General features: G+C 39.1%; 1 protein-coding gene across 1 annotated transcript in view; it reads left to right on the top strand.

Annotated features, from left to right (window-relative positions):
- The window catches only part of LOC144224261 (uncharacterized), a gene marked incomplete at its 3' end in the record, with an annotated part of 24,820 nt that extends 10,702 nt beyond the window's left edge, over nt 1–14,118 (top strand). Inside the window, 12 exon segments of the mRNA XM_077755163.1 lie at nt 1–50; nt 2,296–2,824; nt 2,827–2,883; nt 2,886–3,837; nt 3,839–7,253; nt 7,256–8,611; nt 8,614–11,401; nt 11,945–12,037; nt 12,040–12,109; nt 13,125–13,384; nt 13,544–13,677; nt 13,788–14,118. The exon segment at nt 1–50 is cut by the window's left edge and continues 13 nt beyond it. Of these exon segments, the coding sequence (XP_077611289.1) occupies nt 1–50; nt 2,296–2,824; nt 2,827–2,883; nt 2,886–3,837; nt 3,839–7,253; nt 7,256–8,611; nt 8,614–11,401; nt 11,945–12,037; nt 12,040–12,109; nt 13,125–13,384; nt 13,544–13,677; nt 13,788–14,118 (10,035 nt within the window).
- Nucleotides 14,119–15,531: the final 1,413 nt, after the last annotated feature.

The following is a 15,531-nucleotide window of genomic DNA, read 5'->3' as shown; positions in this document are numbered from 1 at the left end:
CTAAAAATAACATTTTATGCATATGGAGTCAGCCACAGGAAGACTGCTGGGTACCTACTGTATAAGGGCAAAGTTACCACTGGGGATAGATATAAAAATATATGTAAAATTCTATAAAAAGGATAAAAGTTTTGGTTATGCAAGGTAAATAAATTCTGGAGATCTGTTCGACATCCTGATGTATACAGTTAATATTCCTACATTGTACACTTAAAAATTAAGAGGGTAGATAACATAACTGTTAACTTATTACCATAGTAAAAAAGAAAGTTTTATCTCCACATGGGATTTAAAGATGTAATGTTTATTATGATTATGTAATATATAAAAATATATTGTTTAAAAGTTGCACAGAAATATTTATTCTTATAATCAGAAATAAAGCAGGGATATTTTCATTTTAGATTTAGAAAACTTGCTGAAATATATCGGAAGCAATGGGAAGAAGAGGTTATTCTGGGATTGGGTTGGGCTATTAGAATACATAGAATTCAGTTTTACAAATACAGACTGAGAGTACTTAGAAAAAAATGAAAATCTTCAGTTACAGGGTATAGTTATTTTCCTTTTATCATAGAATTAGTGATGAAAAGTTCCTGTTACCAATAGTTCATTATTTTTAAGGAATATTATGGACTCTTTTTATAAAGGTCAACTTAGGAGATCATGTGGAAACAGTAATATTTAGTTTGTAACACAGATATGATTTAAAAAGACACAAATAGCAAGAAAGACATTTAAGACAAAAAAAATAAGAAATGCAAAATTAAAGGTATTGCTTGAAATTTCAGATAAGTTAGAGGTTAGGTAGAATTCCTGATGGAGAGTGGATATGAGCTCATATCAATATTCTTAAGAAGTATATTGCCAAAACTTTATCAGAAAAAAATGGTGTTGAAAGTAGTATTTGAGAAACCTGAAATTAACGGATATAAGGTAACCACACAATGATAAATCTCAATTTGATAGGGTGCAGAGAGAAAAGATGCCTAGTCTCCATTCTTTAAAGATCCCATCCTTGGGGGCGCCTGGGTGGCTTAGTTGGTTGAGCATCAGACTTTCGCTTAGGGCATGATCTCGCGGTTNCGGTAGAGATACAAATATCTAAATTTGACTAGATGCTTAAATTTTTGAGGGGAGGGAATAGTTGTTTGCAATAGATATTAGCTGTGCAGATAACAAGACTACTTAATGTATAATTATTAAAGAACATTTGAGCAGTAAAAATTGTAGAGGGATGTGTTGGTAAGAAAGTTACATGAAAAAAGGTGACAAAAAATAAACTGGGACCATATTATGAAGTACTGGTACATGGACTTGATTGTTTAAGCAGTTGAAGCCTCAAAAATATTATAATGCAAAAAGAAGCATTTTAGAAAAATCACATTTTCTGTTCTGCAAGATGGTATAAAAAATGGCTTTTAACAAACTGAATAAGTCAGATTTTTTCAGTCATATTATTTCCTCATAATTATCTGGCAAAAGGTCTGCAAGAACAATAAGGAATTATTCATTCATTAAATATTGAGTATCTAAACATGATTTGCTACTGTGCTAATACTTAGCAGTTTAAAAGGTATATAATCCTCATTACCCTCATGAACTTAACAAGAGTCAGACAAGAAATTAAAAGGTAAAGTAATGAGTGTAAAACATACTTCCAATAAAATAATTGGTGATACCAAGATGATGAAAATGTGCTATCAAAATAGAAAGAAAGAAAGCCTTTAAAAATGTTGTTGTTTTAATTTGAGCAAATGTCTAAAACTATTGAAAAATTAGTCCTTGTAAATACTTAAGGGAAAAAAATTCCAGGCAGAAGAAACTACTATGGAAAATGTTCTGTGAATAATGAAGCAAGTATGGTGGTACCAAAATGAACAAAGGAGAAATGTTGAGTAGAGATGAGAAACTAATTAGTAAAGCCTTTGACCTTTACTCTTATTGTCATTCTGCCTGTCAGGAGTACAAAAATCCATGACATAAGGGCGGAGTGAAAGGGAAGCAGACATGACAGTTATAAGCACAGTTTATCACATATGGCTGTGTAAGTTGTTCTCTGCATAGAAATACTCAGCTAAAAGAATAAGTGATAATCCAAATAAGGAATGTTGAATATATCGTTGGTTTTTAGTGTATGGGAGTTTTCTCTAAATACCATCTGTCATTTGGTTTTTCTCTCTTAACAAGTTATATATTTATGACTTACAATACTACATTTTAATATATGCTTACTGTATATGTTTGTCTACCTGTCTGTCTCATGTGGCTTATCATTTCTTTTTTGTCACTCAGGTACAGCAGGGCAGTCCTGTTCTCTGCCTCTTTGGCAACCACTGGGAACTGGTAGGCCTCGTCAGTGAGTCCTCAATGGCCTGTTATGGCCCTATTATTGTCATCAAGATGGCTCCATATCTGTCTTGGATAAGGTGGCTTATCAAGGCATCCCAGAAGCCATTGGATTCTGTTTTTTCCCTACCCTGCAGTTTTACTCCTGGTATAGAACATGATTCACAAGACAGACTTAATCTGAACAGGAACACTGCCATTTTGATGTCCCATGGACTCTCCATACAATCATGGAAGAGAAGATTAGGCACCTTCCCACTGAACAGACAGCGCTGGAATTCTCCTCTAGTGTTTTTTGGTTCAAATAACAGAGATGCTTTTCCTAGCAGTAGACAGTTAGGCCTTCAAAGCAGTCACCTCTCTTCAGCTAGAAAATTCCCAACAGTACAATCTTGGGCATCTCCTGTTACCAGAAAACAGGATCCTTCTGATATGCCTGAGCCCTGGAATGCCCTGATAGCTGATAATTCTGAAATTGTGTTCTTTCTGAACCCCTAACCCCTCCAACATCTGATAAATTGGTACCCTGGGACATTATCTGAAAGATACAATGAAACACCAATATCAGACAGGGACCAATTCAGTAAACTCCTGGGTTAGTCCTTTAGCCAGTATAATTGGGCTTCATACTCTACCATTAGTTAATTCTGGTATATCCTGTTTTATGTTTTCAAGTGGCATACAAAAATCCCAGCTTACTTCTGAAATTAGTACTGTAAAATCTCAAGTTTAGTCTAGTATGCTTCCCTTCCAGGATCAACCTCCAGTTAGACCCTGGCTAAAAATTACTCCTGACATTGGACCTTGGACACATTCCGTGATGCAGATCCAATCTAGTGAAGAGAGTTTTGGAAGCCAAATACAGCATGTAGCTGATAGAGTTAACAGTGTTGTTAAACCAATAACTTATAACTGGCATCCATGGGTCCCTTTAACAATTAATAAAATTGAATTCTGGACATGTTCCACACTAAATGCAGATGGATCACAATATCCTAAAGTAACTGTTACCTTGGAACCTTTGTTTCAGCCAGTCTTAAATTTAGATGGATCCCAAAAACTTCCAGAAAATACAAGTGAGTACTGGATTCTCCCCAAATCTAAGTTAACTGAATTGTGGACTTCTTCTGCAATTAATATGCCCTTTACTTGGGTTCCATCTACAAGTTATACTATTAGGTCTTGGGTACAATATAAGACCAGTCTGAACAAAGCCTCAAGGCAAATGGATAGAATAAATCCATTGAGTAAACATGAGTCAGTTATGGTGAGATCCCAGGTGCAGACTGCAGATACAACGTGGCTTTTGAAACATACTATTACAGATGTAATCGAGGCTTTCATTCAGTCTAAAGCTCATATAATCAGGTCCTGGATTCAGCCTGAAGCTGACACAATTCAAAGCTGGTCTCAGTCAGAAACCCACGCGAGAAGACCACACACTCAACTAAAAGTCGATACAGTCAGACCATGGTTACAGACTAAAACAAAGAATATGGATTCAGCCTGAGTTCCAAATAGTCAAACGTAGAGCCCAGTCTGAACATGGTTGAGACAAAAATTGGACCCTGCCAGAAGCAAATGCGATTAGATCTGTGACTCACATTGAAATTCAAACAGTCAGACTCAGAAAACAGCCTAATGCTGCTACAGCCAGATCTTGGTTGTGGACTAGGGCTAATCAAATGAGACCAAGGTTCCAGCCAGACTTTAAAACACACTATCCTTGGATTCGTCCTGAAGTTGACATAGTAAGATCATGGAATCCGTCTGAAGCTGGTAACATCCAACCAGGGATGAATCCTGAAGCATCAATATTCAGAATATGGACACAGTCTAAAGTTAATATGGTTATACCCTGGACAGGGCCTGAAGCTGATGCAGCCAAACTTTGGTTGCTAATAAAAACAAATAAAAGGAAAACCTGGAGTCAACCTGAATCTCAAACAACTATTTTCTGGTCTCAGCCTAAAGCTGATAGAATCAGATCATGGTTGCATACAGAAATGGATACCTTTACACCTTGGATTGGGACAGAATTTCAAACAGCCCACTCCTGGGCCCAGCCTGAAGGTAATATAGCCAGACTTTGGACTAAATCTAAGGCTAACAACATCAGACACTGGTTCCAGACACAAATGGAGACAGCCACAATATGGACAGAGCCAGTAACCCAAAAAGCCCAAAAGTCCAAAACAGAAATAGTCAGACCCTGGAACCAACTTTCAGTAGATAAATTAAAAGCCTGGATTCAACATGACATTTATACCATCAGGCCCTGGGATAAGCTTGAAGGTGATAAAGTTAGATTTTGGACCCAGCCTGAATCTGATACAAGACCTTGGATTCAGCCAGATGTTGATACGATCAATTCTGCAACACAAAATGAAGCTGATATATTCATGGGCACACTTACACCGTGGGCATGGGCTCAGGATCAGACTCCAGAAGTTAATTCCTGGACACCATCTGAAACAGAAACTGTCATATTCTCAACCCAGGGAGAAACTCCCTCAGTTAATCATTGGACAGAGATGTTAGCTAATGTCACAACTTGGACAAAGCCTAAATTTTCAGGACATAAGCGCTTGGCATATCCTTTGTATCATATAGTCACACAGTGGACTCAGCCTGAACTGCCAGCCTTAAGTCTCTGGACACTGCCTGTAGATGATATAGTCACACAGTGGACCCAAGGTGAACCTTCAGAAATAAATTCTCCAATAAAAACTATAGCTGACACAGAAATGTGGACACAGATTGACTCTCCAACACTAAATCCCTGGATGCAGTATGAAAATGATACAGTTATACCATGGGCCCAAGATGAGTCCCTAGAAATAAATCCTTGGACACAGCCTGTGGCTGATACAGTCACACAGTAGGCCCAGGGTGAGCCTGCAGAAGTACTTCCATGGATGAAAATTGTAGCTGATACACCATGGATGCAGGCTGAGTTCCCATCAGTAAATCCTTGGACACAATATGAAACTCATACGGTCACATCATGGATGCAGGCTGAGTCCCTGGCAGTAAACCCCTGGATGCAGTCTGAAACTAACAAAGTCATACTGTGGACTCAGGATGAATCCCCAGCAGTAAATACCTGGATAGATACTATAGCAGGAACAGACACACCATGGACCCAGGCTGAATCTATAGCAATAAGTCCTTGGTCACAATCTGTAGCAGAAATAGTCACACTATGTATTCCATCTGAGTCTCTATCATTATGTTCTTGGGAAAAGTCTGAAACTCATATACTTAAAACATGGACTCTGACAGAATCTTTAGCAGCAAATCCCTGGAGACAGTATGAGACTGATAGTGTCTCAACATGGACCCAGAAAGAAAACCTAGAGGTAAATCCCTGGGCACAGTTTGAAACCGACACATTCACTACTTGGACTCAGGAAGAAACCCTAAGAGTAAATTTGTGGTCACAGCCTATAGTTGATATAGTTCCATCATGGACCCTCACTGAATCTCCAGCAGTAAATCCCTGGACAGAGACTATATCTGATACTGTTATATGGTGGACCCAGGTTGAATCTCTACCAGTAACTCCGTGGACACAACCTATACCTGATGTAGGCACCCTATGGATTGAGGCTGAGTCTATAGCTGTAAATCCCTGGATAGAGCCTGTATCTGTCAGTGTTATACATTGGACCCAAAGTGAAACTCCAACAGTAAGTCAGTGGACACAGACCATATCAAATATAGTCACATCATTTACTGGGGGTGAATTTCCTGCAGTAGAGACCTTGACAGGCCCTTTGGCTGATGTCACACTATGGGCCCATATTGAATCTCCAGTAGTAAATCCCTGGAGAGAGGCTGTAGCTTACACTGTCACATCATGGAGCCAGACAGAATCTCCAGCAGTAAATCCATTGACAGAGGCTGTGGCTGCCACAGTAATACCTCAGGCTGAATCTATAGCAGGAAGTCCCTGGATAGATGCTGTAGCTTTCACAGTAACATTGTTGAGTCAGGATCAATTTCCAGCATTGAAAACCTTGACAGACGCTGTCACTTTTACAATCACATCTCTGACTCAGGCTGAATCTCTACCAATAAAGTCTGTGATGCAGGGCATATCTAATACAACCATTCTGTGGAACCAAGGTGACTTGTTTCCAGTAAATGCCTGGATACAGTCTGAAACTAATGTAGTCACACAGTTGACTCAAGGTGAATCTCTGAAAGTAAATCCTTGGACACAATCTGTAATTGACACAGTCATACCATGGACTTATAGTGAATTCCCAGCAGTAAATCCATGGACAGATGCAATAGATGACACACTAACACCAGTTAACATGGCTGAATCTCCAGTATATCCCTTGGCAACACTTGAAATTAATACTATTACACTCTGGACAAAGGCAAATTCTGAACTCATAAATCTCCTGACACAGCCTACAGTAGATATAGTCATACTGTGGACCCAGGGTGAACCTCCTCTTGGGAATCCCTGGACACAGTTTGAAACTGATACAGTCATGCCACGGACTCAGGCTAAATCTGCTATAATAAATCACTGGACCCAGTCCAGAACTATTCTATTCACAACACAAAGCCAGGGCAGATATCCAGAATTAAGTCTCTGGACACACCCAGAAACTAACACATTTACATCATGGTCTCAGACTGAGTCTCCAGAAGTAAATTCATGGACACAGTCTGCACCTGATACAATTAAAACATGGAGCAACAATGAATTTTCTGTAGTAAATCCCTGGACACAGTCTGAAAATGTCACAGTCACACTGTGGATTCAGGCTGCATCTCTTGTAATAAATCCCTGGAGACAGCCTGAAAATTACATAGCCACACCATGAACTCAGGATGAATCTCCAGAAGAACACACCTGGACAGAGGCTATTTCTGAACCAAACACACTATATGGACCATAGAGTTTTTTCCAACTATGAAGCCCTGGGTAGAGCTTGTGTCTGATACAGTCATACCAGACACTAAATCTCAATTTTTGAAAGTAAAACTTTGGACACTGGCAGTGTCCAAAGCTTTGGAAGGTGAGGCAGCTATGGTCAAATTATGGACTGAATCTCCAGCCTTAATTCCCTGGACAGAAGCTGTAGCTTCCATAATCCCATTCCATACCCAGGAAGAATCTCCAGCTGTAAATCACTGGACTCAGCCTGTGACTGATAGAGTCATAGGCTCTAAGTCTCCGTCAGTAAATACTTGGACTCAGGTTAAATTTCCAGCAGTCAATTCCTGGATACAGTCTGAATCATCAGCAGTAAATATCTTGACAGAGTACAAGTCTCCAGTGAATCCATCACTTATCTCTGAGGTTAGTACAGCCACATTGTGGACTCAGGCTGAATCTCCAGCAGCAAATACCTGGATAAAGCCTTCAGTTGACTTACCATGGGCCCAAGCTGAATATTCAAAAGTAAGTCCATTGACACAGGCTATAGCTGATACAATTAGACTGTGGACTGAATCTGTAGCATTAAATCCCTGGACAAAGTCTGTATCAGATACAGTAACAATGTGGGCCCTGGATGAATCCTCAAGAGCAAAACTTTGGATACAGCTACTAGCTTCCTCATATACATTTTGGAGCAAAGCTAAAACTCCAGCAGTAAACCCTTGGTCTCATTTTGAAATAGTCCCACCATTGACCCAGATTCAATCTGTAGTGATTAAACCTTGGACACAATTTGATAGTGACACAATCACACCATTGGCCCAGAGTGAGTCCCTATCCCTAAATCCATGGAGAGAAGCTGTATATTCCAGGGTCATGCCCTGGACACAAACTGTATCTCTAGCAGTAAATCCCTGGTCAGAGACTCTAATTTCCAGAGGCTCACCATGGAACCTGGCTCTATCTCCATCACTACATACCTGGACAGAGGATATAGTTTCTAGAGTCTCACAGTGGCTCCAGGCTCTACCTCCTGCAGTTAATCCCTGGACAGAGGCTATAACTTACAGAGTCTTTCCAATGATTCAGGCTGTTTCTCCATCAGTAATTCCCTGGAAAGAGGCTAAACCTTCCAGAGTCCCTGAGTGGGCCCAGTCTGTATCTCCAGCAGTAATTCCCTGGACAGAGGCTGTAGAACCCAGAGTTCTGCCAATGGCCCAGTCTGTATCTCTGGCACTAGTTCCCTGGACAGAGGCTATAGTATCCAGAGTCCTGCCAAAGACCCAGTCTGTATCTCCAGCACTAATTCCCTGGATACAGGCTGAACCTTCCCAACCCCTGCCATGGGCCCAGTATGAATCCCAGCAGTAGTTCCCTGGACAGAAGCTCTAGTGTCCAGAGTCACACCACTGACTCAGGCTACCTCTTCAGCAGTAAATCCTTGGACAGAGGGTCTGGCTTCCAGAGTCTTGCCATGGACCCAAACTATATCCATAGCAGTAAATCCCTGGATAGAGGCTGTGGCTTCCAGAGTCCTGCCATTGACTCATGCTGAATCTATAGTAGTAAATCCCTGGATAGAGGCTGTAGTTTTCACACCATGGACACAGGTTGAGTCTCCAACAATCAATCCCTGGACAGAGACACTTGTTTCCAGAATCAAACTGCGGACCCAGGGTTCCTCTCCACTAACTCCTTTGATAGAGACTGGAGCTTCTACAATCATACTATGGACTCTGACTGATTATTTCACAATAAAAACCTGGACACACTCTTATTTTTCCACGTTTATATCATGGATTCATGCTGAATCCCAAGTAATAAATTTTTATATGCCAGGTGTAACTGATTCAGTTATATTTTGGACAATGCTTGCAACCGAGTCTAAGAAATCCTGGACACCTGAATCCAGTGCCTTCAGTATGTCACATCCTCAAAATCATACTACTCAATCCTTGATTCAAATAGAAAATCAAGCATCTCTTTTGTGGACACATCCTCGAATTGATAATGTCAGTACCTGGACCTTTCCTGAAACTGGCACACTGGTGTCATGGATAGTGCCTTTGCCTCAAGCAGCTAGATTCTTGCCCCAACCTCAGTCTGGCATTAGCAAGTACTGGTTTAAAACCAAAATGGAAAGAGTAAGAACCTGGGCCCATCCAGAGTATCAAATAGTGAGTACATTGGCCCAGTTTGGAGCTGATAGATTTGAGCCCTTGGCCCAGCATAAAACTCCTGCAGTGATATTATGGAATCAGTCTGAAACTGGTTTTATCCAGCTTTGGAATCAGTTTGAAAGAGACAAAATAAGAACCTGGACTCTTTCTGAAGGTGATGCATTGCAAGAATGGATTCAGACCAAAGCTGGTATATTCAGCCTTTGGACTCATCCTAAAAGTAGTACAATCAGATTCTGGACTCATCCTGAATCTCAGTTAGTTAGTCCCTGGGTTGAAGGAAATATAGGCATATTTTGGTTCTTGACTCAAAATAATGCAGTTTGGCCCTGGTCTGACCTTGAATCTCAGATGACACTTTCCTGGACCCAAAATCACATAAGCAACTCTTGGGCTCAGTATGAACTTATTTCAGTCAGATCCTGGTACAAGCTTGAAACCAACACAGTCCAACCCTGGATTCAGTTTGAAACTGCTATGATCAGATCATGCGCCCAGTCTCAAAATTTAGGAATATATGTCTCGACAGAGCCTAAAGCTGATGTAGTAACAAGACATTGGTTTCAGACTCAAATGGATTCAATAAAACCTTGGAACCAGCCTGAGGCTAATAAGATTAAACCATGGGCCAAATCTGAAACTGGAAGAATCCAAATTTGGACCCAGAGGGAAAGACAAGTGGCAAAACCTCCAACCTTATTTGAAGTTGATACAGTTACATCTTGGTTACAGACTCAAAGTGATACAGCCAAACCCTGGATTCAGTCTGACTCCCACTTAGACAGTCTCTGGATTCAGAGTGAAATTGGTTTAGTTAACCCCTTAACTCAGCAAAGAGGAACTTCAAATCAACCCTGGACCTACTCTGCAACCCAAACAGTCAGACCTTGGATGAAACTAGAAGCTGATACAGGCAGATCATGGTTCCATGTTGAAAAGAATACAATCAGGCCATGGACCCACTCAGAATCTGAGATATTCAGCTCCAGGATACAGACTGAATTTAATATAGTTCACCCTTGGATCCAGCGTGCAACCCAATCAGTCAGATCCTGGGGCCAGCCTGAAACTGATATTATTGCATCCATTGCTATTCACAAACTTAAGAAAATCAGAACATGGACCAATACTGAAATAGAAATAAGACCTGACAGGCATTTTAAAGCTCATATAATCATAACATTTGCTCCTTCTGAAATTGAGTCAGATAGAGCAAATCCCCTAATTAATCACTTTGGTTCCTGGTCTAAGAAAATATATTTTATACCAACAGAAACTATTCTTTCCCCAGATGAGTATTTTATAGCATTGTCAACTGAGATAGCTACAACAGAAAGCCAAAATCAAATCAGTTCTCTCCAACTGAGTGAGCTCATAAACATTCCCTCTACTATCCTTTCAAGTACTTGGCTTCCTGATAGATTTCATTACGTGAACTTTGTCAATAAATTACAAATTACCAAAGCAAATGGAAGCCCTGAAGTATCATCTACTTCTCTTCGTCCCCGTTCTCCATCATTTTCCTCTTTTGTTCCTTGTTCTGTCCCATCTCTATATGCATTGTCCCATTCCTGGTTAGTCATTTCTTGCACATTCCCTTTATCCTGTATTTTCCCTTCTTGCTCGTTTTTTTCTCTAGCAGCCTTCTCTCATATTGTCCTGCCCTTAGTCTCCTCTTCTGATAGCTCTGACAAGGAACTGTCTTTCTCAAAACGTACCGAAGACACGCTTCTTTCTCATACTTTTTCATATCTTCCTGCTGCTCCAGCCACACTTAAAACAAAAGAACATTCTCTAATACCTGGATCTCAAGCTGGAACCAACTCTAATCAGCATGAACAAGATACTCTCAAATATTCAGAATTCAATGTTTCCTTGCCTGAGTGTCATCTGGATGTGGTCTGGAAAGAGAGTGTCCAGACTTTCTGGCTCTTCAAGACAGCTGTTATTTCTCATAAAACCATAGGCAAGTTCAGTAGAGTCATCTATTTGAGTTATTATCCTTGGGGCCAAGGTTTTAATTAGGGCCTAAAAACAGCTTTTGGGTAAGTCAGAAGTCAAGTTCTCATAGTTGTACAGAACCAAAATTCAGAGTGTTATTTATATCACAGAATGGGGAGCAAATAAAATCTTAAAAGGTATTTACATATTGAGAGAAGGCTACCTTATTTTTGCCAGAAATAGTTTGAGTTAAGTATATATAGTTTTGCTATAAATATAGCTATAATTTCTTGCCATTATATAGTAGGATGCTATAAAAACACTTGTAGTACTTATAAATTGTTTATTGTTCCATTTGAGGAATGAATAAAAATATGGTATTTTCAGAGAGTGTATACAAACTGTTCCCATACTCAACTTTGTAATGCTAAAAACATAGTTTCAAGCATTTTCCCAAAGTTGAAGATTTAAAATGTTTTTATAAAAACTAAAAATAGGAAATCTATATGCTCATGGAAGTGAGGGTAATATAACTTCAATTTATTGAACATGTGGATTTCTTCTGCAGAATGTGGATTACGTCCTGGCCTTGTTCCTCACTGTCCCAACTGCTGGGAGGCAGAAATGGGTGAATTCCCTTGGGTGGTTTCTGTGCAACTCTCTTCCATTTCTGTGCTGGCTCTATACTGAATAAACAGTGGATCTTTACCACAGCTAGATGTGCAAATTTCATGTAAGTCTCAGTAAGTCATTTCAAGATTTTTTACAGAAGATACATATTCTTCGTTAGCTACAGAAATCAAATTTAGTATATCTTCTTGTAGTAATCACATCTGATGCATTTTCTTAACTAAAGAGCATATCCTCATATCTTGTCATAATCTCAATTATCTCTAAATTAGTGCCTTAGTTGTTTCCTGGAGATTTCAGGATGCAAATCAATATATCTATAAAAAGATACCCTATTTTTATATAATATGACTTATAGTAAAATGATGTTTTATGCTGAGTTTAAATTGTAACCTACATTAGGATCACAGGTTAGCATTTTATGGCCTCAACCATGTTATCTCACTTTTTAAAATTTGTCTAATATTTACTTATTTTTGAGAGAGAGAGTGTGAGCAGTGAAGGGACAGAGAGACAGGGAGACACATAATCTGAATCAGGCTCCAGTCTGAGAGCTCTCAGCTCCTGATGAGGAGCTCATACCCTCAAGCCACAAGATATGACCTGAGCCAAAGTCATATGCTTAACTGACTGAGTCACCCAGGCACTCCCCATGTTATATCTTAAATATATGAATCTGGAGAAGAATTATAATTATTTGAAAATATTATCTTGAGTATAATTTTATTTCTTCTTTTAACATAGTGAAGTAAATCCAGGAGAACAAAGAAAACAGACCCAAGGAAAGGGAGTAACCTTCTGAAATTACTTACATGTTATTAAGTGGGATATTTTAATTCCTAACTTTGAAAATCTATTTTGTAAGCAGTAAATTCTAAATATTAGTATGAGTAATAATTTACATGAAGAATTTTTAAAAAAGAAAATGGTTTGCATTTTAACATTTACCTTCTCATCCCTGAAGGTGTCTATACATATCATGCCTAATAAGACACAAGTAGTGAAGGGAATAGGGATAGTACTTTAATGCTCACCTAAACTTTGAGTCATATAATGTATAAAGGTATTTTTCACTTGAAAAATGTACTAATAAAATGCTTAATCCATTTCCCACCCAGAAAAAACTCAGAGGCTCTGGCCCTGGTTCAAGTGGGACTAACTGATCTTCAGGAGCCAGCCCAAGCTGAAACAGTAGGCATTCATGGTGCCATGCCCTACATAGGTCCCAAGGGACCTTTGGGACCTGGGCTAATCTTCCTGAAGCAACCACTACATTTTCAATCTCTGGTGCTTCCTATCTGCCTGGAGGAGAGTCTGGAGCAAGAAAAAAAAATACAGCTGTATGACTGCTGGCTACCCAGTTGGTCCCTCATGAGAGGTAAGTAATGCAGAATAAATACTGGGATGGGATAAGAATATTTTAAGAGAAAGAATATAATATCATATCATGTAATTTGTTATTAACTTTTTTTGGACATATTTCTCCATCTAATCTAAGGTAAAGCTAACAACCTCTGTATTTTTTGTTTTCCACTAGGAAGTCCTGGAATTTTGCAAAAAAGGCACCTGAGCATCTTGCAAGTCAGCTCATGTGCCCAGCATTGGCCGAAGTTGAATAAATTCACTTTCTGTGCGGAAGCCAAGAAAGCTATGGGGGAGGCTGGCTGTAAGGTGATACAGTTGAGGGGTGCAGAAGGCAGAAGTCACTTTTCCAACATCAGAAATTATGTCCCAGCCTCATTTAAAATGTACATTGACATTTTGTTCCTTGTCTCTTGCAGGGTGACTTAGGGGCACCTCTGGTGTGCCGTCTACAACCAAAGGACACATGGGTGCAGGTGGGAATTTTGAGCCACTTCGATGAACATTGCACAAAGCCCTATGTCTTCAGCCAAGTGAGCCCTTTCCTTTATTGGCTTCAGGGAGTTACAAGGCCTAGCCATGCACCATGGTCCCACCAAGGGGCCATGACTACCTCTGCTTCCATCTCCCTTTCAGTCTCTACCTCTGCAAATGCCTTAGCTTTTACTGCCACGCCTGCTTCTCTGCAGCCAGAATTCATCTCTCTGCCACAGCCTCAGAGTAAGGCCCAGGAAAATGGTAGCGAGGGAGGTATGAAGGAAAAGGAAGAGAAAAGGATAATGATATTAGAAAAGGAAGGGGAGAACTTTTTTTCCAAAGAAATTCATGAGTTTTTATAACCAAGTAATAGGAATCATTTACCTCATGACTTCCAAAGGTATTTCATACTTGGTATATCATTTAATTTTAATAAATATTTATGATATAATGTCATCTATATCCTACATTTCCTTTCATTCATTAGAAATTTATTTTTGACACAGTAATACTTCTACATATTATATCTTAATCTAATTAAAGTTATTTATCATGTTCATAGTGTCATATCCATACTAAATGATGTTTTTAAAACAAAATGAGATTATCTCACTTCTTTCTTCAGAACTTTCATGATCCTTATCACTTTGAGAATTGAAAGACTGTACTTCCCTGAAGAATCCATGTTCTGTCTTCCTCTATTCTGTTCTCTTATGCCTTTTTATACGTGCTATCTCTACAATATTTTTTTGAATTAACCACTATTGCTTCAACTCAACATTTTCATGAAGAACTCTAAAATTTGTATCAGTATGGATATTATCTTAAGCTTCAGACCTGAAAACCATATTGCCTATCATGCTAATGTCTTGCTTATTAAGTTTTTATTTATATTCAAGTTAGTTAACATACAGTATAATATTAGATTCAGGTGTAAAATACAGTGATTCAGTACTTCAGGACATTACCTGGTGTCATCACAACTGAACTCCTTAATTCTCATCACCTATTTATTCATTCCTCCCACTAAACCCCCTTTCTCAAAACCATTAGTTTGTTCTCTGTAGTTGAGTGTGTTTCTTCATTTGCCTGTCTCTCTCTCCCCCCTCTATGTTTATCTGTTTCAATTAAATTCCACATATTAGTGTAATCACATGGTGTCTCTCTCTCTCTCTGACTCACTACTTTCACTTAGCATAGTATTCTCTGGCTCCATTTATGTCATTTCAAATGACATCACAGGTTCTTTAAACTGTCATCAGTCAGTGGATACTTAGTCTTATAACATAAATTGGCTATTGTAGATAATACTGCTATAAATATCAGGGCACATGTTATTCCTTTCAATTAGTAGGTTTTATTTGTTTGTTTGTTTTGTTTTTTTGTATTCTTTGAGTAAGTACCCAGTAGTACAATTGCTGCATTGAAGGGTAGTTCTATTTTTGTTTTTGTTTTTTTTTTTACAAATAGTTTATTGTCAAATTAGTTTCCACATAACACTCAGTGCTCATCCCCACAAGTGCCCTCCTCCATGCCCATCACCCCCCCCACCACATCCATCAGTCCTCAGTTTTTGTCAGCATTCAAGAGTCTCTCATGGTTTGCCTCTCTCCCTTTCCCCCACATTTCCTCCCTTATTCTCCCCTTGTTCCTTCGTCAAGTTCCTCCTAATCCTCCTATATGTGC

Source organism: Crocuta crocuta, unplaced genomic scaffold (assembly GCF_008692635.1).
Source record: "Crocuta crocuta isolate KB4526 unplaced genomic scaffold, BGI_CrCroc_1.0 scaffold1610, whole genome shotgun sequence".
Taxonomy (NCBI): Eukaryota; Metazoa; Chordata; class Mammalia; order Carnivora; family Hyaenidae; genus Crocuta; species Crocuta crocuta.
The sequence above is the reverse complement of the archived record's forward strand: the minus strand, read 5'-3'. Positions and strand labels throughout refer to the sequence as shown.